Genomic DNA, 24009 nt, shown 5'->3' with positions numbered 1-24009 from the left:
AGCTGGATGGATAGCACGTCTCCGCCACAGCTGTAGAAAGAAGGATGTGAATTTTCGGCATTTTCCAAGTTTGTCTCTAGAAGAAAGCAGCAGCTGGACTCAGCTCGACTACCTGGGTTCACATATAGGTGGTGTAAATAACGGCTGGATACTAACACAGCACGCGCCAGCCGTTTGAAAACAAACTGTTTTAATTTTAATGAATTTATTTTAAGATTTGATACCAGTCCAGCTAGCTACTGAGCATCCGTCCAGTGAGCTGTAGACAGACACAGACATCATGATGGATTCTATCTTAGACAGCTTAACAGCAGAGAAACTCTATCCGACCAACCTGTTGGACCTGGAGGAGCTCAGCGACGGAGATTTCCTCACTAATGTGGTGAGTTTTTAACGCATTTAATTAGCCTGACTTAGCTTCTCGTCTATACAGTCTATATGTTCATGAGTAGAAACTATCCAGTCGTGCTGTTTCTTCTTCTGCAAGAAAGTCAGATGTTTGCATCTAATGTCGCACCTCTGCTGCCTGTTCCACCCGGAGCCGGACCTCAGGAGGGCGGTGTAGTTATTAAGATCCTGACTGACATCCGGGGCTCGACCTTCCTGCGTATGTGTGTTTAATTGTGCAAACTAATGTGTGAGACCGACACCGGCTGGCAAGTTACTGGTTAACTTGTGTGTGTGTGTGTGTGTGTGTGTGTGTGTGTGTGTGTGTGTGTGTGTGTGTGTGTGCAGCCCCAGGTGTTGCAGTCCTCAGCTGCAGACCTGGCTATTAATATGGTGACCATATATATTGACCAGCACATAGTAAAAACATTGGTTTCATTAGTTTTCAATTAACTCTTCTAGAGTTTCAGTTACTGAAAGAATAAAGGATAAATAAAGGCATGTTTAGAAAATGATAAATGGCTTCATAACTGTAACTTAGTTTAAGTATTTTGATAAATAATCATTTCAGTTTTGTATGAATAGCAAACTTTCACTTGTTGCATTTCCTGGTTTTCTCAATCTTCTATGATGCAAACTGAATATTTTTTTATTTTACTGTTGGTCAGACAACCCAGTCATTCAAAGGCACCTCTATGGGCTCTTGAGATTAATTGAGAAAATATTTGGTAAATTCATTGATAATAAATTACATCCAACTTTTAGTTAACTTTCTACCAACTGTATTAATATAAAGTGTATCCCAGTTGTGCACTGTCAAATTGCAATCATGCGTGCCATACCTACTGTGGTTACTTACTGAATCTTGTCCAACCAGCTCAATGGTGCTCTAAAATAATCAGTGTTGCGGTGAAACATCTACACGCACACTTGCAATAAAAATCAGAAGACAATTATCCCCCTTTAAAACCACCTGCTGTCACCGATGCTCTCCTCATCTAAAATCAACAGCCTCCCGGGGCAACAGCTGCCTGTATCATCTCCTGTGGCACCTGAGTCTCTAATTTGCGTAAAAGAAGACCTGTAGCTGTAATGATCTGTGTGGTAGAGCAGAATCATGCATGCTCGTTAATCGCTATGCTGGTTGCATGTTAACGTGCAGAATCAAATCTAATTGTAATGAGAGCATTAGGGATGCAGCCCTTAATGAATGACAACGTATTCCTCCTCATTCCACTCTGTTTCCAAGTGTACTGCATGTGTGCGGTGCACCTCTGGCCGCAAAATGCCAAAAGTACACTGCCATGCCCTATGTGCACGCCATGCTTGACCGAGCTTTGCACTCTTAATTCATGCAAAGAGGCTGAGAGTCGTTTCACTGCTGCACACTGAGAGTTTATTAATGAATATCACAATATCAGCAAATATCACAATATCTTCATTGCTGTCAAAGCTCTCTCTTTTTACACTTTTTCTTTCCTTCTCTTCTTTTTTTTTAACAGCAAATGTTTTTTAAAGCAGACCTCTATTCTAGTCAGTGAGTCAGCCGAGCAGTCTGCTTGTGGTTTAACCCCCCCGTCCTTGTTCTAAATAAAGTAGTCCTCTCTGCTGTGAAGCCACTAGGCTGGGCTGTACCACTGAGGACATGGGAAAGTAAGGCTGGTTAGCTGACAGGATGATATGCTTAAACTCTCTTTAAACTGTAGCCTGCAGTTGTGTTGTACAGCTTGGTGTTGAGGATGAATCACAGCATCAGAGACATCATCACTATGATCGACTCTGTAGCAACACACATCGTCATTTCATACATTATTATAAAGAATATCGATTATAGCAGCTTTAATGTTATACATTATGATGGTCTAAAAAAACTGCATGCTGTTAATGAAAGTTATAAGCTCATGTCTAAAATAAACCAGGTTCATTTTAAAATGCTAATTTTCTTCTGCATATTTGCCATCTGTCTACATTAAGCATTTTGCCCCCTGTAAATTCAGTTCATTCAGTTTTCAAGAAACACATTCATCCCTGAGGGACAATTAGTTGCTGGGCTTTCAAGATAAAAAGGAATGGAGTTTGGATGATATGGTGATTTAATTTGGTCTAACTTTAGAAATAATGGCATACAACCACAAACGCAAAAAATATAACTATTATTTATGTTGTTCCTCCAGAGGGGCAAATGAGCTGTTGCTCAGGCAACTTTACCCCTTGTGCACATCCTTGGTTGAAAGCAGGAGAGTGCAGTTTATCCCATTCAGACAGTGCAACTCTATGTGTGCAATGTTGGCTATAATCAATCTTTGTACCAAAGATGGTTAAAAACTGGAGGACATCATGAATGGCCATACAGAGACATCAGCTCATTTATTAAGGTGTGCTCTGTGTTGCAGTACAGCAGGGTGTACAACACTTCCTGTTTTGGATTTTGTTTACCTCCTCCAATAAACTGTGTGCCCTGTTGATAACCAGGAGGAAAGACTCAGTGTAGATAAGACATTTTGGGCATTACAGAGTTTATGGAAATTGCTTCGTAAAAAAAAAAACTCCGGTATTTTAGCGATAACAGAATGTAATCACGCATTGGGTCAAAAGTGTCACTGATTTATCATTTGTGAATATATTCTAGTAAACAACACTGCATGTGGAGTCCTTGAGATTCAGCTCTCAAAAGTTTCAAACAGCAGCCAAACTATCTGAGCAAAAACTACGGGAACCTGCCATGTCTATATAATTGTGCATCATGAGCACTGAACCATTTTACCACAACATGCTATACATAATAATATCATTTATAAGGGAACTCCTGATGGGTTCGAACAGCTCTATGTCTGCAGCGCTCCTAAATCCTGGAGGGGAAATGAGTTGAGCTGCAACTAACGATTATTCTCATCATGCATTATTTGAACTGGGATTTCTTTTGTGTCATGCTGGACAAATGCAGGGGCGGATGCCATGGTAACTGCAACACACTAGATTGACCTTTCATTAATGGTCTGTTACTTTGGATTACATCTGAGGACCAGATTCAAAACATGGTGAAGAGACTGTAGGGATAGAACCAAAATGAACATTGCATGAAATGTGTACGGCCTACAAAATAGGGATACCAATTTAGTACAATCAGTATTGAGCTGAAACAACTAGTCTATTAATAACTGGGCGATTGACAGAAAACCAAACTACTTCAAATACTCTCTGGTTCCAGCTTCTCAAATGCGACGATTTCCTGTCTCTGTTTTGTTTCATTTCAAATTAAGATCTTTGACTTTTAGACTGTTAGACAAACAAAACATGCAATTTGGGCTCTGTGAAATTGCAATTTTGACTATTTGAAAATAACCATTTTTTAAAATATATATATTGCATACATTATGATCAGCTGTCAAACACATACTTTTACACTCACATGCACAAAGTGAGGTCAAGCAGGGACAGCACAGTGTATTTAGTTGGATTCTTTTCTACTCTGTTCTAGTCTATGTTTGTAGAAAAACCTAATCTAGAGAAGAAATAAAATCAGTTTTTACTTCCTGTCCTCTGTCCGTGTAATGTTTTTTTCTACATTTATACTCTATTCCCTCTGTTCTCTCCTTTCTGTTCTATTGTTTTCTATTCTACTCTCCGTTCAGACCCTGTACTCCAGCTTTAAAAAGACACGCCCATCTCATATGCATGCTTGTTGCCGATTGGCCGCTGAGCTGCCAGATGGAATGTGAGCAAGCATGCAGCAGAATGTGTGAGTGTGTGTGTGTGTGTGTGTGTGTGTGTGTGTGTGTGTGTGTGTGTGTGTGTGTGTGTGTGTGTGTGTGTGTGTGTGTGTGTGAAGGAAAAATACTCTCTACTGTTTAACTGAGAACTATAGCTGAGTTCACTTCAGTCTCAACATGCACACACACGCACACACACACACACACACACACACACACACACACACACACACACACACACACACACACACACATACACACACACACACACACAGTAACCTCGGCTCACTCCTCTCTCAGTTCAAGTGAAGCCAAACACAGCCAACCCACTGCAGCCACACACCACCACATGAAGCCAAATACAGTAGAGGACATTGCCATTTTCTTATCTGTGGCAGCCAGTGTTATAGCATAATGACATGATGTTTTCAGGTCTCTCACAATTTCATTTTACACTGCAAAAAATCTCCATCTCAGCCAGAAATGTGGTGTTTTATTGTCTTTTAATGTCTTATTTAAAAGCAGTGAAAAGTCTGCCGATGGAGTTTCTAGAATTTAAAGATTATTCCAGTGTTTACAATAAATCCTGAATACTTTGATCACTTTCCAAAGCATTCTTTAACATTTCAGATGATTAAATGTAGGGCTTCAGGTAAAGATCATTTTTATTTTTCAATGATGTTGTTCAGTGTTGTTGATAATTGCGTGTGATAATTTGCCACTGTCCGACCAACAGTCCAAAACCTAATGAAATGAAATCAAATATAATCAAAACATTTGCAGCTTAATTGTCGATTAGCTGATCGCTGCAGCTCTTTTCCAAGAATGTCTCAATTCATGTGAAATGAATGCAAAGCTAAGCATAGACTGAGACCTGCACAACACTTGTGTCGTCTTGACAATGTAACTGATATTGATTTGTTGAACCCATTCCAAATATACATGATATAATCATTAAGTAATGTGCCTTTAGGTCCTACTGTCTACATTGGCAGCGCAGTGTTAATGATATGGCAAAAATGAAACTATTTCCTAAAATTGTGGTTAAGACAGTAGTGATGAAGCAAAATCTAATCAGCGTGTGAAAATAAATTCATGCAGAGAGGAAGTGTGTCAAACATGAGCGATTGTTTCCTGCAGCATGGCGTGAGATGTCTCAGGGTGTAGTCTTTGTACCTGCGAGTACACCTACAGTTACAGTAATGTATGACTATCGCTGTTTGTTTATGGCAGCATAAATCTGCAGAAATGCTTTTGCTTCCCCCATGATTTTCTTTTTGAGTTATATTTAAATCAGGAAAGACAAGTTAACATGCCAAACTTTGACCCTGTCGATTAGATAGACGTATAGGGATAGGGTCGCGTAAATAGCAGACAGACTAAATACTTAGTAACCAACATATATTAGCAACTGGTAGAGGCAGAAGCAGTTGGCTCCTTTTTGAGACTACATGACTTGTTGGGAAAGAAATGTTTTGTCAGTGTATTTCCCTTTGGCTTTTACATGATGTTCTGAGGAGTTTACGATGGTTTCCACAGTAGTATTCATGCCATAATGACATAAAACATTTGGCCTGGCTCTCAGTGCAGTTTATCCCCGTGTTTCCCTTCATCACTGTACCACAGAAAATAAATAATTCTTCACATGCAGACCAATGTTGGTCTTTTTCTGCCTGTTTCACCTGAACCAGTAAGGCCTCCGAATGAAAGTAGAGGAGAAAGATATGTTGAGACTCAACACTGTTAATTACAGGCGTAACAAAGTCGCTCTCTGCTTTCATAATTGCTCCTTGCGTCTGTCTTTCCCTGTGTGGTTTACATCTCAGGACCCATCCCCCCTAATGACACACCGCCACTGAAATAAGCTATAAAAACTGTCAACTAGTTTTTTAACACTGTTTCCTTCCCTAACGGGATTCTTTTCCCAGCAGAGAGGGTTCAGGTAATGAAAGGTCCAGACCTCTGGTCGTCTGCTCACCCTGACTGCAGATGTTCCTTCCCCAACCGTAACACTCATTGAGCTTCCTGTCCTAATAACAACAATAGCAGCTTCCACTATACGCTGTGTTTCAAAGCTGTGCCATGTACCAGCATTAGAAGATAACATTCGCTATAACATTCGCCACTGTTGAATGTCAGGTGGTGCAGGTGTGATGCAGGTCAGCTTCAGCACTGAGTTCAATGGTCCGCTGAATGTTGACCTATTCTCCAATCAATTCATTGTTAGGAGAAAATAATATCGTGTCATCTGCATACATAATTAGGCTGAAATTGTCACACTGCCGCTGCCACAGCAACCTTTCTCAAGACCCGTCAAGCCGGAGCAACGACTCAGACACACTCTGAGCATTCAAATACAACACATCCTCTTTGTAGTGTCCATGTTGTCCAACATCTGTCAATCCTTATGAATTGCAAATTCAAAAAATGCAGGAATTTAAGGAATTGCACTGATACTCCTTCTGTTTTTGCTCTGTTCTGTCATGTTCTTTGTGTGTGGCATAATGGACTACGCTACAACTTCATTTCGTTGTGCAACCCTATGTCGCAAAAGGACAAAAAAGGATCCTTGTATCAAGTACTTGAATTGGTTGAGTGCAGGTGCAGCAAACGTGAATGAAGATGAACTATTATCTTCTTCTTGTTAAACAACACATTGCTGCAGAGGAGGACTTTGTTGCTGAAGTCATGAGGAGCTTCTGATCATTCTGATGTTCAACATGACAGCACAAGGTTTGATTTATGAAAACAAAGTTAAGAAAGATCAAAACATACAAGCTGTAATGACATAAGAATATCAGTGTTTAAGCGAGAGACACACACCATCACCCATCCCCTTGCAGCTCCAGGTTTTGTGCCTTCAGGGTTTGCAACATGGATCAGTCAGAACATTTGCAGAATTTCTAATTAACATATTTATTAAAGTGAAACAGGACAGGGAGATATCATGAAATGTCTGTACATGCCCAGTTCTGAGAGGAGGAGATCTTATCAGCCAGAATAGTTAAACATGTTGCATGTAAGACAAACATCTCCACTGCCAAGGGTACATCATGATCATGCCAGGTGATGGATAAGAAAAGGGTTAGGCTGGGCTAGTGCGAGCATGTGTGTTGGAGGTGAGCAAGTGGATAACATTAGGGTCACTACAACTGCAACTTTAGCTAAGTATAAATCAAAGGCCCGCTGATGGAACTATGACAGTTAAATTCTATTTAGTTAAAATGTCAGGCAACATAAAGGCCAACACTGCTGATCTAATGCAGCTACTGGAGATAATTATAAATCAAACCTAAAGGTTTCAATTATGGATCTTCCTCTGCTTTTAATCTTAGCATCAGACCAGTGTCATCCACATTTCTCATATGGGGAAACTTTTCACTGTTTATTTTTGAGTGGCCCAGTTTTAATGTGACCTATATTCCCTAATGCAGCAGAGTTAAAGGTGCAGTGTATTAAAGTGATATAGTTACAACATGTAGTGCAGCAGGAGAACAAGGCTGCTCTGTCAGTATTACCATCTCTTTTTGAGGGTGCGCTTGATTAGGAATGAGTGAGTGTTCACTTGTGCAGGATTACTGAGTGTATGCACACACCTTGTTGAGCAGTAGCTGTCAGTTGCTTTATCCTGCAGTGAGCTCTGTTGAGCTTTGAGATTATGTTCTAATACAAATATTGATATGGTTCCTTGACTTCTGTGACAAATACTTTGCGTTTCCTGTGGCTGTTTCAAAGTAAAAGTGTTTAGCCAGTTGGATGCTTTTAGCAGGAATAATAAGAAATGTTCAGTTTGTTTGCTCTAGACCAGAGTGACTCATACTGTGTGTGTGTGTGTGTGTGTGTGTGTGTGTGTGTGTGTGTGTGTGTGTGTGTGTGTGTGTGTGTGTGTGTGTGTGTGTGTGTGTGTGTGTGTGTGTGTGTGTGTGTGTGTGTTTCTGATAAAAACCAGTGAAATCAGAGCACCATGCTGTCCCAGGCTTCCAGAACATCATCTCTCAGCTCAGTGACTCATCTCATCCAGGCTGAGGATGAATCTATCAATGCTGTTTCTCATTGACTGACTCCTCATGCTATTAACACAGTCTGAGTTGTCTGGTTTCTGAGTCTGTCGTAGAATCGAAAGATAGAACGAGTTCATTATTTAATTAGTTTGTCATCAGCTATTTAGATAATCGCCTGAGTCATTTTTCAAGCAACGAATGTTCTTTTTCCTTTGCTCTCATAGGTGTCATTTCATTGTAAATAGAATATTTTTGGATTTGCAGAGACAAAACAAGATATTTAAAGAGGTCACCTTGGGCTCTGGGTAACTGTGATCATTTGTTTTGTAATTAAAAGGACTGATTAATCATTAATAATCACTTGTTATCATTAGGGTATCTATTTCATCAGTCTTGCAGAAACCTCAACCTTTCATTCACATTCACAGATTATTATACCCACATGCTAATGGTAGCATGATGTGTTAGTATTAATCGTAAAGGGAATACATGTATTTGTTTTGGTGCGCTAACACTTGTTGCCTCACGTCTTCTCTGTGTATCATTTATCTCCCAAACTTGTCATGAGCGAAGAAAAACAGCCTTGAAAATGCCTATTTTACAAATAATCCAATAGTTCATTTATTTTACAAAAGTAAAACTTAAACAATCAGTTCATCTGAAAACAATCCAATTCTCCAAACTTGGAGACACATGAACAGTAACACAGTACATGACCTTGTTTGGAGTGGCAACTGTCCCACGGAAAACCGTTATTTTACTGAATAAAATACAATTTCTGTCTTTCTCTTCATGTTTTCCAGCCTTTCTCAGGGGACCAGATGGACGACTTCAGCAGTGAGTTATTCAGCAGTTTCTTTGACGACCATCTATTAGAGCGGCCCCTACTGTCAGACAGACCTTCACCTTTACACATGGACATGGATGACAGCAGCCCAGGTCAGTTCCCATTTCATTATGAAACGTTATCAGTAAAATAATATACATTACAATAACATTTCCCAGTTATTACCAATGTAACAATATATATCTCAGCAGGTAAATGTTGGTTGGTGGAACCCTTTCCAATGTCCAACAATTGGCCCAAAAATATTAAAGTTTTCCTCTCTGTAACTAATATTCACATTTGGATTAACTTGTTTCTATACTTTAACCGCCAGTTGCTCCAATCAGCAGCCAATGTCTGAGTAGAAAAGACCCAAATTCCATTATTTAGTTAGATTTGAAAGCCAAAGCTCCGGCTCAAATTCCACCATACAAGAGTCGGTTTCTGTGACTTCCAAAGCTCCTGCGTTTTAGAAACAAACACACAATGTGTACCCCTCACCGAGCAGGTGCTGGGTCTGTGAAGAGGGAAGCACCACGTTGTTGGTTCAGGCTACAACTGGCTGAGCTACAACCAGGCACTCACTTGCAAACAAGCTGCGCAAATAGACCTCGGGGTCCCAGCTCAGAGTTATTGAACTGTAGGTTTGTTCAGTCTGTGGAAGCTGTCTGATGGATCAGCCTGCAACACTGCATGTCACACGCATCACTCGAGACAATACGGCGTCTCTGTCGGGCAATTTTACAAAATGATTGGAGAAAGGGATAGAAAACAATATGATTTATATGTTATAGGAGATCATTTTTTTTAGCATGTCTGAATAAAGCTCTATACACACCTATGTCGAAATGACAAAATCACTTATACGGATTAATTATGACAGCAGTGTTTGCTTTTCCATGTCTGAAAATGCTCTTGAATCTCACAGATATTCAAGCAGAGCACAGCTACTCTTTAAGTGAAGACTCCGCCCCCCAGAGCCCAGCCCTGTCAATCAAAATGGACCAGGAGTCTGGTAGGTCATCCTATTCATTAAAAAAAAAAATCTGATGCTACCTGGAAACACACACAGCCAACCAAAACTCTGTTGCTGATGTTGAGTCTGGTTCTTTATCATCCTGGCTGTCGCAGCTGGTTATCTGGTTGGCTCAGTGCCAGTATGATGTAAAACATGCAGTTTGACCCTTTCTGCTGTCTGTCAAATAGTACACGCTCTCATTGGCTTAATCCACTGTCTGTCATATAATGGGTGATGATTAACTTATGTATTATGTTTTATGTTAGAGGTGCCTGTAGGAACAAGTGTCGACTGCGGTGCGATATAAAAATACTGCATATTTCTGTCTTTCTTTCTGACTCATCTTCCTCATTATCTCGTCCTGTCCGTGTCTCTGCCCGTCTTCCTGTGGCTCTGTATGTACATCTGTATGTCTGTCTGTCTGTCTGTCTGCATGCTGTCTCCGTTTGTCCCGGGGATCCTGCTGTTTGAGCAACAGTATCCCAGTCTGAGCAGTTTTCCTCCAGCTAAGCCCTGCCCACCTAACACACACACACATGGACTCACACAACGCTATGACAAGCATATGGTTTTGAGTCTGCAGCCTCAGCCGAAGCCAGCGGAAACTCTCTTTCTCTCTTCTGTCAGGTTATCTCTCTCTCTCTCTTCTTCCTGTCTATATCTCCCTCTAGTTTACTCTCTGTTTTCTCTCTTTCTCTCCTTCTCTTTCTCCCTTAATCCAATTAAATCTGCTTTATTGGAACGGATATCAGATAACTTGGATTGCCAAAATACCACATTGAGAAAATAAAAGTTCTAGCTCATGTCTAAAAACAACTGTCTTATCTCTCCAGTCCAATGCTGAGAACTAGAATATTTATTTAGCTAATATTTTGATCTTTAGAGAGAATAAAATAATCTCAGACTAAATACTTTATCAATCCAAACTGAACATGTATCCTTTAGTTTTAACTTGCACTCATGCCAAAGCAAACAGGCTGTTAGAAAAACAAAAATGACATATTTAACCACTAACCATCAACATAATATATCACCTCATAAAACAAAGCATTTAGACAGCTTTGATATCGTGGAAGTTTATATTATATTTTCCCCCTTCATTGCCTCCGTCTGGAGCTGTATAACTGTTATTTAAAGCTTACACATGGAACACACACACACACACACACACACACACACACACACACACACACACACACACACACACACACACACACACATATCATATTTATTTGAATCTATTTAATATTGAACTTAAGCCAAAATGCACAGACTGCATCTGCTCCATAAAGCCCGACTAAAATCTTTGGGATACTTACTTTCCACCAATGTTAACTCGGTGATATACAGTGTGTACAGTTCTACTTTGCTGCTTTGTACCAAGATATCACTCTTTTCCCCAGATCTCTTGCCATAAAACATTTTTAAACAAAGGACAGCAGTTCAAAAAGTCAAAACACTTTGGGTTATTCTCATTTGTTTGATGTTATTCTTTCATACATTTTGGATTTGCAGCTTCTGCGCTTTATGCTCTACCTGCTGAATGCTGCTCCGCACTTTGATTTGGGGATGTGGAACTCCAATTGGTGAACATTTCTTCTGGAACAGCTGGACTGTTCGCTGCCCTTTTGGCATGAAAAGTATTTTGACAAGACTGCTGCAGCAGAGAGGATGATCCAGTCACACAGTATTACCGTATTAACGGCATCTTAAAGGTTGGACTTGGAAGAATTCAGCTAAAATTATCTAGTGAGGTTTTGAGAAGGCAACTCTGTTTCAGAACATACATACATATATGCTAACAGGCAGGCTCACATGCAGACAGGACGTGTAGGTTCTGGCAAGAATTGCCCATATATCTCTGTTCCTGGTATTCAACCCTGATCCCCAGTGACGCAGAAGAAGATCCCCCCTGGCAGAGGATCCGTGTGCTGGCCGCACTCTGTGCCTTTCAGAGCAGCACAATAGAAGCGGCTGCTTGTTTGTGTTGATGAGTCGGGTTAATTAACCACCTGGGGATGTCAGAAGTTGCTGACCTTTCAGAAGGCCAGTTTGGTCTGAACGGAGGAATTGTTTGTTCTCTTGAACAACAACATAACGAGCAATTAAAGGCCCAGCACGTGTAGAATTATAAGATGGTATGTTAAGCAGTGGATGTGGAATCTTATACCAATTACAGATCAAATTTAGTGGATTTTACATGAGTCACACAATGTTTTTACAGATCTTTAAAGATTGATACTTGACAGCAACTTCTTAACTTTCCTGTCCCCTTTAATTTTTCCGTCTCAACCTCTCTTTTCCGCTCAGCCTGTGGTCTTGGTTCTCGGCACTCTTATTCAGTCAAAAAGACGCTGTGTGTTTTACAGCAGCTCCTACTGCGCTGCTCCATCTATTGTTTTAATACTGCTGCTGTCCAGCTGAGATCAAACACAGTCGCCACCACTCCTCCTTAACCCCCTGTGACGACTGCCAGGAGCCTTTGGTCATTACTCTATGATAGGGTTTCTTACCTGGGTTTACTAGCCACATAAGAAGACTGTCTTTTATTAACAGCATCCACAGAGATCCCATAAAGTAGTAAGATCAGGTTTTACTTTCACCCACAGCATCTTTTAGATTGACTTAAAACAGGACAAAAATACAAAACAAAATGATGCTCAAACCCCCTGAACATACTTCTCGGGAATGATTCAAGCGTTTTGTTGTCTTCCGGTCGAGCTCTTGTCACATTGCTTCAATCATACATTCAAATTTGAATTGAGGGTTATTATATCCATGAAGAGATACTCTAGTAATATGAAGGAAGAGACACAATTATGTACAAGCTGTACAAAGAAAGAAATGCAGAAATGTTTTCTTTTTAATCAAACTTTCCCCCAACAAAAATGTACAGAACGACCTTGCTATGCATTTGCTGAAAGCTTCTGGTATTCATTAAAAGAAATGGTGGTAGAGGACTTACAATCAAGCCCTGGCTTATCAAGGGCAGCAGGCTTAACAAGGCTCAGACGAGCAGCAGGACTTGCCTCATTAGGAGAGGCTTCTGAGGGTCGTACTTACAGAGAGGATGTGGGGACTAAGTGAACGGAGGAACCACCCAAAAAACAGAATTCACATTTTACTCACAATTCTTTTTAAATATGTAATCAGTCATTTTTTACTCACCATTCTGATCTGTGACAAATGGCAGATTGGAGGTAGCCGTGAATAAGAGTCTGTAATGAGCTTTAATCATTTAGTCGCCAGGGCTACGTCTGCGGAACGATTCGCACCAAAGCAACACAATTGGGCCATTACAGAACTGGTACAGATGAGCTGGTTGGAGTTAATGCCAGATGGGTGCTGATGATGCTAAAGTGGTTGTGTCTATTCAAGATTATGATCCAGAGCAAGATCTCTTGATATTATCCCGGTAGCTAGTTTGCCATAATAATATCTGATCATAAACAATAGTGAAGTGTCTCAGCTGCTTGCTCATTAAAACACATTATTATTTAATTAGCTGCAGCTGTGTTTTCCATGCTGTGATGAATCACCCTTAAGCAAATTTAACATGTTACAGCTACATACTTTTAATAGTTTTCATCACTTTATATATAGATTGATGGGTTTCCACTCTACTCCACGTCACAATTCAAAGGGCTGATGGGTAGATTGCAATGAAGTTTACTGATTTTAACAGTATTCGTCCCTTTGTGGTGCGTTTGCACTTATTGGCTCGAGACGGCAGAAAGGGATTTGTTTTTAGGATGGACTCTCTGTGCTGACCGTAGTGATGGACGGGCGCACACCTCCGTCCCCCTCTGCTTCCACCCAGCACACTCAGCTTGTAAACTTCAGAGCATTTTACCAGCAGACATGTTGCTAAGAAACCAGGAGGTGATTAAAATGACGCTCGCTCACACACACAGCACTAGTCTTGTTAAACTGCTACTGCTCGCTTTCCACACACCACGGGAGCTTCTTGGCTGTGTGTGTGTGCGTGTGCGTGTGTGTGTGTGTGTGTGTGTGTGTGTGTGTGTGTGTGTGTGTGTGTGACAAACATCAAAGTGCTCCTGGTGCTCTTTTTCTAAAATGTAAAAATGCTGAATCCATGAAAAACACTTGCAGCTCCTTTTTGTTACTATTTGTTTCAAAAACAAAAGATCTGCAATGATTTAGTATTGCAGTTTAAATTGATTCAGCAGAGGCTGAGATATCTTATATGTTAGTGCCAAGTATGGGTCAAAATAAGAAAGAACTCCCAAAATGCAACTCAATTGCATCTTTCATAAGACCCGAACTCTCAAACGCTACATCTTCAGTTTGTAGTGAAGGCTTTCTGTTTTAAATGTCTCAGAAACGAATTCAACAAAGCTCATCAGAAGACATTAAAGTAGTAGTAGTACTTGTCATGACGAGTAAGCAAAGCTTCATGGGTAAAATCGTTGGTTAATGTATTAAAGTTCAACGTTTGGTTGACTTGTGTGAAAGGTGAATGAGTTTTAGGTTTTTAGTGGCTCCTCTCGCTGGTTTTTACTGATGAATTGTGATTATTTTTGCCTCACCGATCCCTGTGAGCTCTGGTTTGCGGGTGGTGCTGGCAACCTCCTCTTCCTCCACCTTTTCATCATCTTGCCCACTAGGACACCAAATATACCAGGAGAGCTTGTGACTAGTTGTCCTGCAGCCCTGCAGTGGCACTTATGCCCCTAAAAATACTTTCTGCAGCTCACAGTAGACTAAACAAGGGAGTACCTGTGAGATGCTCTTACATATATCCTTATTGTGTTTTGGGGAACCTCCTTTAAAATGGCACTCATTGTTAGGTAACTCAATTATGCATATTTTCTACAGAGGCAGCAACTGTTCCTTTTCTCAGAAAGGAAACTGAAGATGGTTCAGCCCATCTTTTATTTCAGGGTAGATACAAACTCACTGGAGACAAATTATGTACCACAGTTGCCAGAGCGACGTTGTCCAGCAGTCCGTAATGACCAGTTCTGTCAGGAAGTGCTCAAATGTTTTGGGAAAAGCTCTTTGAAAGTGTGATTTATGAGCTACTAGTTACTTCCCATTGGAAGACCTCCCTGAAGCTCCCTGAAGAGAAATAGAGTTTACTTTCAAAAGAGCAAGGCGCTTTCTAGACTGAAATGAAGGTGTATGATTATTACCATTAACCTGTAATATTTTATATAATCTTTATTTACTTGTCACTGACCTCGGAAATGTTGTTTGACAAAAAAAAACAAGGTCTACAAACCAGCTTTTCAACTGTATCACATACGACCATCACTCTGTCCACTGAATATAAAAGTGGACAAACCTTTAAGTTTAATTTATTGCTGCCAAATGGACACATTTAGTTTTGCTGTATAACAAAAATGTCTTTGAATATTTGATTCGATGGTATCTTGTCTCTCCCTTAGAATTTGAATGGAGCTTCAGCCAGGACCTTTCGGCCATCTTGGTGAAACAGGAGGAGCCGGATGTGGGTCAAAGGTTAGATCCTCAGCCTCTCGTATTAAGCCCTGCCCCCCCACACAGAGGGTCGCCGTGGAAACAAACGGTTAGCATCCATCAGACGAGACGCTACAAATGATGTTGTTCATGTTGGTTCAAAAAGCAATGTTCATCGGCATTATTGTTGTTTATGTGTTTCTGCAGGAGCCCATCCAGGACAGTGTGAAGCCAGTAGCCATAAAAGATGAACCCAGAGAGATCGGACAGTACCTCAGCCTGCCCAGCGGTACACAAACGCACCCCCGCATGTTACAATTCAAGTCAGACACAATTAGAAAGGGACAAAAATCCAATCACCCCACAGATATTTTATAAAGAAAACATGGTCAAAACATTAAAATGTTCCAACTAAAGGAATACTGTGGCTGCAAGGTGCTTTTTATGATGCTAACATGTCTCCTCACTGCCCTCACCCGCGTCTCTGCCTCGCATCTCAGCTCCTCCTTCCAGAAGCCTTCTCTCTCCTCATTCCCAAAGTCCATTTAAGAGATTGGAAGATCCTCGATGATGGGCGAAGAGGGAGCGATTTTTAGGATAGAGGATGCGAGGAAGCATAAGTTAGCATAATGAAAAGCACCAAATAAAATCAAACCTCAGCCTCAAACAAATTCCCTGAAGCTTTGCCCCAAGCTTCAAGAATCATTTGATTGAGTTGGTTCAAAGGTGGCTTGGAGCACTACCCACTGCTACCTGACAGACCAAATTCAGGACAGAAACAGCCTTTAAAAGGCTTTGGATCTGTATCTCTTCATCTTCACATCAATAATCACAACAGTGCAGTGCACAAATACAATGTTTAAGATTTCAGAATGAATCAATCTCATGTGCAACAAGTTGTTTCAGTGATCAAAGAAAAGCAGGATGTCTCAGTGTAAAGTAGACGTACTCATTCGACCCCCTCTTTCCTTTTAGACGACGCTCTCCAGCTCCCGCCCACCCCTCCCAGCAGTAACCATGGGGACAGTGACGGCTCCCTCCCCCCCTCCTCCCCACATCTCGCTCTGCCACCGTCTTCCCCTCAGCCACAACAGAGGCCAGGAGGTCGCGCCTCCTCCTCTTCCTCCTCCTCCTCCTCCTCCACAGCCATCTCTTCTTCACCTCTCCTCACTGCACCACATGTGAGTCAAAGAACACCACCGTCTGAACTCCTCTTTTCATTGTTTTCACTGAGTCCCGAATTTAAATAGTTGAATGAGCTCCGTGTGAATAATGTTTAGTGGAGTATTTAGGCTTGTGAAGCAGCTGACGCCATGAGGTCAAGCAGTCCTTTAATCTGCTGACGAAATGGGTTCTATTCAATGAAATTCAATGGCAGACATAAATTGTTGATACTTGTTGTGAATATATTGATGAAGTGCTTTGTTTCATTGCGCAGAAGCTGCAGGGTTCAGGGCCCCTCTTGCTGACAGAAGAAGAGAAGAGGACCCTGGTTGCAGAGGGTTACCCAGTACCGAACAAACTTCCTCTCACTAAGAGTGAAGAGAAGGCACTAAAGAGGGTCCGACGGAAGATTAAAAATAAGGTACGCTGACATTTTGAATGTGTGATTTAATAAGAATCTCAGCTTTTTACAGAATCGCTGACTCACTGACTTCTGAGAGACAGACATACGATGATAAAACAGCGAATTACTGAAACTTAGTGACTTAAGAAAAAGGTATTTTTGCGTCTTTTTCTACCCAGATCTCAGCTCAGGAGAGTCGGAGGAAGAAGAAAGAATATGTGGAATGTCTGGAGAAAAAGTAAGGCTCGGAAAAAAAATCTTTGTCTCCATGTTTCCACTTCTTTTGTTTTACCTTTGTAGCTGTCTGTCTTTTTTTGCCATTTCCAAACCCTTTTATGCTCATTATAGCCTCCTCAAATGATATTAAAGAAACGGTGTTACAGTGCATCAGCAGCCGTAAATATGTAGAATATTCCAGCCAGAAAAAAACTATCGTTTCAAATTCTTGAATTTATTAAACAGATTCTACAAAGCTCAACCTCTGACTTTACCCGGCTGTTATTGGCTAAAGATAGGGTTATTCTATATTTTTCTTACAATCAAACAATTCTGCGAAATTACCAAATGGATGTTTCCTATCAAAATGCTCAGGAACTTATCATTTATCTTTAATGTCAGCGAAGAAGAAAAAAGAAAATGCAATTTGTCATTGAATAACTGAAGTTTAGTTAAGAGGCAGTTTTTGCAATGCCAGTAAACTCACGGCTCCTCGTGGGGTTCAGGTACAAATGTCCGGATGAACCTGCAAAATGAACAGAAACTCTGTCTGTCCTCGGTTGGTCTGGCCTTTCCTTGCTCTGGCAGGACTCCAGTAACCTGCTGAACACATGCGGCAGACAGACAGGGAGAGTTGAAGAGAGGGGAAAATATAGTCTCGCTTTTACGACACTTTCATAGCTGAAAGCACCCAAAGAGGTTCAATACAGGTGGTGACAAAATGTAGCATTAAAACCATTACAAAGAGTAGAAGAGGGTTGGAGTTATTTTCACCGAATCAACACTTTAACATCAGAGATAGTAAGAGGAAATGTGTAAAGACATAAATCCATAACTTTCTTAGTGTTTTCTCTTTGGACATAAGGACAGGATTATGGAAGGATCCCTACGAGAGAAAACAGCAGGACGACTTGCTGAAAGGGAATGTGTATGAAAGAGCCGCGTTCAAAGCAAACATAGGCGGACACCAGGAGGATTATGAGTAACAGAGCTCAAGATTAACAAGATGTTTGGTGGATAATCAATAGGATTAGCTGGAGATGACGGAGGGAGAGAAAAAAGGGATGAGGGATGAGGGGACAGTTGGGAAGAGAACCTTTCATTTCAGAACAAAAACTAAAAAGATTGGGTCATTCTGATCAAAAGAAGAGATCAGTAAATGCTCGTGCAGAGCTGTGGATTTGCTGTGTGCGTTCTCAAAATGGAAAATGTGAAATAAGAGCTGACAGAAAAATCTGTGTGTGTGTGTGTGTGTGTGTATCAGGGTGGAGAGCTACACGTCAGAAAACAGCGATCTATGGAGAAAAGTCGAAAACCTGGAGACCGCCAACAGGTGAGACACACACACACGCATACACACATCAGTGTGAGCTGGCTCTGAACACTAATAGCACAAGCCCCGCATTCTTGCAATGATGTTTGGATTATCATCACTGAGAATAACAACGCGTTTGCAAAGAATGCAGCTTGATAAACTGAGAGTTGTGCTGCAGCAGGGCTCATATTTTTTAGGGAGAACGATTTATTTCAAGCAGGAGAAGTTTGCAGTGTGTCACACTTCTGCTTATAGGAGCAGAAATTTGTCTGCTCTTATAAGCAAAGTGTAGACTCACCCAACTCTGTTAGTCTCCTCTGTTATTATAACAATATGAAACCAATGTGCTATTATCCTGGAGCGGGTGGGTAGATGGGTGGGTGGGTGTGGTGGGGCAGAGGGCTTAGGGTTGAGGGGGGGTCTGTCTCTATCTGTCTGTCTGTGGCCGCCTGAGCCTGTCATTAAAGCTGCGAGTTCACAGTAGCTTTCATCATGGAAGGCAACCCCCTCCCTTCCCACCACACACACACACACACACACACACACACACACACACACACACACACACACACACATGAATATGTTAAACCACCACACAGAGGAACAATGAGTTGGCACAAACTGGGGAACATGAGTCAGCACGCTCACTCTCACATCAAGTCCAGAATATGTGCAGGTCTAAAAAAAAAAAAAAAAAGTTTTTTTAAACGAATGAAGTTAATTTAAGCTTGTTTCTAAAAACGCCCCAGATGCAGTTATTAGTGGTCGTTTTGTTCTCCATGCAACGGTTTCTCTTTACTGCACGTCCACTTTGATTTAACTGGGTCAGCTACCGGTTTATTAGTTGAACAAGAATAAACTCCACCTCCATGTAGCATTAAATGTGTTGTAAAAAGTCTTGAATACATCAGACATTTGTTGCCATATTAATAATAATAGAATCTGTGTGTCAAGAGCAGATGCTTAGTTTAGCTTAGCACAAGCACTTGAAGCAGGGGGGGAAATGCTCGCCTAGCCTAGTAACAAAAAAATATTGATTTAATAACGTTTTCATGCTTGTGCTGAAAAAACACACTGATTGAACCAGCATGACCTTTGGAAACATTGCACATTCAAAGCAACAATAACCTCAGATGTGGTTTCATCCCAGTCCTGTGTGAGTGATGCTGGTCAGTATCATCCCATTTAAGTTTATTACAGCTGGCAACTCATATGACAGCATGGAGATTTGAAACGTTACATGACTCACAGCTTGGTTTGCCACCTGAATATCTGACTGACCAGTTTATTGTCTGGTTTAGTTTATAACTTTTTATACGATTGACTGACTTGCTTGAGGGCGGTTTCACAGCAGTCACCGCTTCTCTGTCTCCACTTAGTGGTGAGAGTGAGTCCTTGCAGCCACTCGCAGCTCATACCATCACAACCCTGCTCTCCAGATCCCACTCATGTACTTCATTCTACTGGTTTTACTGTTGTAGTCGGTCCAACTCCGCTGCAGTCACAGCTCACTCTGGCTAACAGACACAACTACAGTAAATCCAGTGGATGAAGTTGACTTTAAAGTACAAGAGGAGATAAATAACTGCTCTGAGTTTGACCTCTCTCTCACTTTAAAATCTCAAATAAATCGTACTCAAACGCCAACAAGGGCTCTAAGACAATTTCGCAATATAAGAATTGAACTGCTGTGACTCACTCTACAAAAATCCACAACCAAACAACCGTTTTCCCTGAAGGTTTTCTCGACCTTCACGCTCTTCATTGTCTCTCCGTCCCTCTCTTTAGGTCTCTCCTGCAGCAGCTCCAGAAGCTTCAATCATTGGTTTCAGGGAAAGTCGTCCCCCGCTCTTGTAAAATGGCTTCAACCCAAACAGGGACCTGCCTCATGGTAAATATTGTTATTGAAAAGCTCTTCACATACACACACATGGATATCGTTGTCATTTAAGTGACTTTATTTACTTCTGGACATTCAACAGAAAACACTTTTTGTCGTAAATTGAGTTGGTTTCTGTTTTCTTAGTGATTCTTTACTAACGTGAGTGTTTTTCTCGTCTCTCTGTGCAGATGGTGGCCGTGTGTTTTGTCCTGGTGTTGGGCTCCTTCTCTCCCTGCCTCTCTCCCCTCTCCTTCCTCACTCACACCTCCGCTTTGTCCTCATCCTCCTCTTCCTCCTCTTCCTCCCATCCCTCCTCCTCTCCTCCTCTCCCGTCAGCGGACCTCTACACCACCAGTCAGGGTAGGTCTACAAAAACGTCATTCAATATTACTATAGAAATGGTATTGAAGCGCATTCACTCAAGTTTACGACGTCAAATTTAGAAAGAAAACTGAAATCTAACGGCAAAATGTGATTCCAAAATAAAAGCATACGAAGAACGAAGATAAAGATTAAAGATAAGAAGTTTAGTTTCTAACTGATAATTCATCAGACTGTGACCTGGCTTGCAGGGATAGAACAACAAGCCCAGGATTCAGTATATCAAGTGTAACAGTACACCAAAAAAGGGAGTTTCTCTCAAAGGCAACTTGTAAAGAGGACACAAGTATCAACTTTCACTCTTCGCTGCATTCCACTTCCCTATAAATTCCCTTCCTTTAACCACTTACCCCTGGGAAACCCCTTTTATAACCCGAGGTTAGGCTGTCATCATGCTAAGTACCACTCCTTACTGCCAGCAGCCATCCAAAACTCTGCTCGACCGTACCCTGAAATTCTGCCCTGCTAGTGGCCCCTAGAGGCTACACAGTTCCTTATGATCTCTAATGTGTGTTGCAGTCCGCTCCCGCAGCCTGCTCTTCTACAACGAAGGGGCTCCACTGGAGGAGAGTTTAGTGGCATCAGAAGGGGAGAGGCTACAGTCAGAGAGCCACATCCAGACCAGCCGATACACAGCTGAGGCTCACAGCAGCAACCAGACGACTGGGCCCGAGTTAGACCGGAGGTAGAGAACTGGACTACAGTGATCTGTTTATGTCAAATAACTTGTATTGCCAATATTAACCGAGTGTCTTTCTTCTCCTCAGAGAAACAAAACCAGAAGGAGTCTCCGAGATTATCTGACCCCGCCTGACCTCTCCTCCTCCCATGACTTCTAACCTCTGACCCCTAAAAAAAAAAAGCCCCAAACCTCCAGATTCCTGAACTCAGCAGGCTTCATATCCACATCCAACCGGACCAAACTCAGACAACCATCTCCACGAGACAAGACTCCCTCCCATCCTCCACTGCCTGGTGCTTCACCTCTCTGCTTAAACAGACTCTGCTACACCTGAATATACTTGATTTTAGAGGGATTGGAATTTCTACTTTTATGAATTAAAATATAGTATCATTTTAAAACTCATCTATTTATATTTAGTTTAAACAATCATGAAGACCAGTTAAGAGAGACATTCAAAACACATGGCCTTCATTAAAGAACCTCTAGACAATAACTTTACAGATGCAATTTCTTTAACAAAAATAATATATCACCACAAACTAGTCCGATCGAAGCCACTTAAACTGTGATCACGTGAGAGAGTATTATCTTGTCGTGCAAAGCATTTATTAGCTGCTTTTGCCTTCCTCATCAAAACAAATGCAGTGTAGCGTCGCCATTTAGAGGGAAAGCAACATCCTTTTTGCGAGAATAAGCAAAGAGCTTTCTGTGAAATGTGGTCTTAATGTTGAGAGAAACATTTTAAGAACTCATGAACATAAATACATGTATACAGATACTTGACGGACCTCCACTGTGGGAGCTTATGGTGGCACATGGTTTACTTCCAAGGCACTGTGGACGCACTACATCGGGTCAGCGCTTTATATTTTAATCACATACCGTAAAGGGCTGCAACTAACGATTAGTGTGACTATCAATTAAAGTGTTATTTGCTTAATCAAATAATCCTCATATTAGAGAAGCTGGAAGCAGAGATTTTTCTTTTTGTCGTTAATTGATCGATTCTGATCAATATTCTGTTTCAGCTCCATGTTAATAACAGCACATAATGAATTTAACATGTGCTGCTACTAACGTGTTACAAAACTAAACGAAAATAAACATCCTTTTTAAAAGGAAGCTGTGCCATTTTAAAAGTGCCTTCCCCTTACTTCAGTCAAATATGACCAACTTGGCCTTACACTTAAAGCCCACACACGCGCACTAAAAGTGACTATAACTGGAGTACACACTGTTTATTTTAAATAATCACAAACTGGATCAATGTTCAGGATTTATCTGGGGAAACATTTTGATTTCACAGCCATCCTTGGTTTGAACTGCTTATCTAATAGTTGTGTAATGTGCAGTCAAGAGTTACAACAAAACATATAATATGTTTTATTTTTCCACATTTTTGAAATCCATCTCTCTCTTTTGGGGGGGGGGGCCATATTTTCATATCAACGGACTGTTAAAGGGGTCCTGACAGAGGTTGGGGAAAATTACATAAAAGTATTTTTATGGAATTAAAAAAATTGTATATGTAATATATTTGCAGCATTCAAAAACAGCATATTTAATTTATGCAAAAAAAAAAGAAATACTGAACGTGTTTTTAAGGTTAGTTCATGTTATTGTACTGTTGTTTTTCTAAATAATGTTTACAAAAAAAACACCAAAATACAACTTATAATATATTCTGAGCATCAAAAAAGGGCATATTTATTTTATGCAAGAAAAAAAAAAGGAATTGTATGTTGTTTTTTGGCATTTATGATGAAGTTTTACATGATGGTGTGTAGTTTACATGCTGTTTCATGGAGTGTAAAACTTTCACATGATCTGTGTGTGTCTTTTAACTGTAATACAGTGTTTATCTTTCGCTGCTGTCGTATGAAAACCTACGGGAGGCTTTTTGGTTCCCTCGTAAATCCCATTAGCTTGTACAATTTATTGTTTAAAAAGCACATTTTTAGCCTCAAATTTAAGTTTCTTGACCTAAAAAGCAAAAATAAATTCATCACAAATCAACAGCACAACCTTAAATAATTAAAACATTGGCATAAATGCTTAATGTAGATATCTTCTGTCATAAATTCATCTTATAACCTCCAACTAATCAGTGGAGAAATGTGCTCATGCGACAGCAGTGTATGTTGTATTTATTCCTGTTTGTAGAAAGTGTGTATATATTGATGAAGCCAATCAGGGGACGAATACATTCAAGGAAGTAAAACACCACTAGCTTTGTTATCTCTGCAATTTGAAGGAACTCCGGGACATTTACAAAAAAAAGAATCTTTATTTCTTCACCACTATTCTGACAATGAGAGAAACAAACAGAACAATGAATTAAACAATGAAATGTCATGGTACTCCTTCAAATTAAAAGCTATAAAAACAGACATTTCACAGTCCCAGTCCAAATCTTGACGAAATAATTACAACTCTGAGTTATGAAAAGCTCAGAAATCTTATTTTTGATCTCCAAAACATTACAATTAACACAGATTAAGTTTCTTATCCATCTGTGTATGTATTTCATTTTGTGTGTGTGTACACAAAAACATCATATGACAGCCCGTTTCACAAAC

At 40.6% G+C, this 24009-nt stretch overlaps 1 protein-coding gene across 1 annotated transcript; it reads left to right on the top strand.

The window, feature by feature from the left end:
* On the top strand, positions 1–23978 carry creb3l1 (cAMP responsive element binding protein 3-like 1). The gene is made up of 13 exons (XM_029448750.1): positions 1–382; positions 8902–9037; positions 9853–9939; positions 15354–15493; positions 15592–15673; positions 16360–16565; positions 16823–16969; positions 17131–17189; positions 18432–18500; positions 20271–20373; positions 20553–20724; positions 21265–21430; positions 21513–23978. Exons 1-13 carry the CDS (start codon positions 281–283, stop codon positions 21547–21549), a joined length of 1506 nt encoding a protein of 501 aa, XP_029304610.1. The 5' UTR covers positions 1–280; the 3' UTR covers positions 21550–23978.
* Positions 23979–24009: the final 31 nt, after the last annotated feature.

The sequence above is a fragment of the Cottoperca gobio genome, chromosome 2 (genome assembly GCF_900634415.1).
Source record: "Cottoperca gobio chromosome 2, fCotGob3.1, whole genome shotgun sequence".
Lineage (NCBI taxonomy): Eukaryota > Metazoa > Chordata > Actinopteri > Perciformes > Bovichtidae > Cottoperca > Cottoperca gobio.
This window is presented reverse-complemented; position numbering and strand designations above follow the sequence as displayed.

Excerpts from the sequence above, each read along its gene's own strand:
- creb3l1 (XM_029448750.1), top strand. The coding sequence starts at position 281 with ATGATGGATTCTATCTTAGACAGCTTAACAGCAGAGAAACTCTATCCG. Across the intron at positions 383-8,901 it reads GAGATTTCCTCACTAATGTG|CCTTTCTCAGGGGACCAGAT; the intron begins GTGAGTTTTTAA and ends CATGTTTTCCAG. Across the intron at positions 20,725-21,264 it reads CCTCTACACCACCAGTCAGG|TCCGCTCCCGCAGCCTGCTC; the intron begins GTAGGTCTACAA and ends TGTGTGTTGCAG.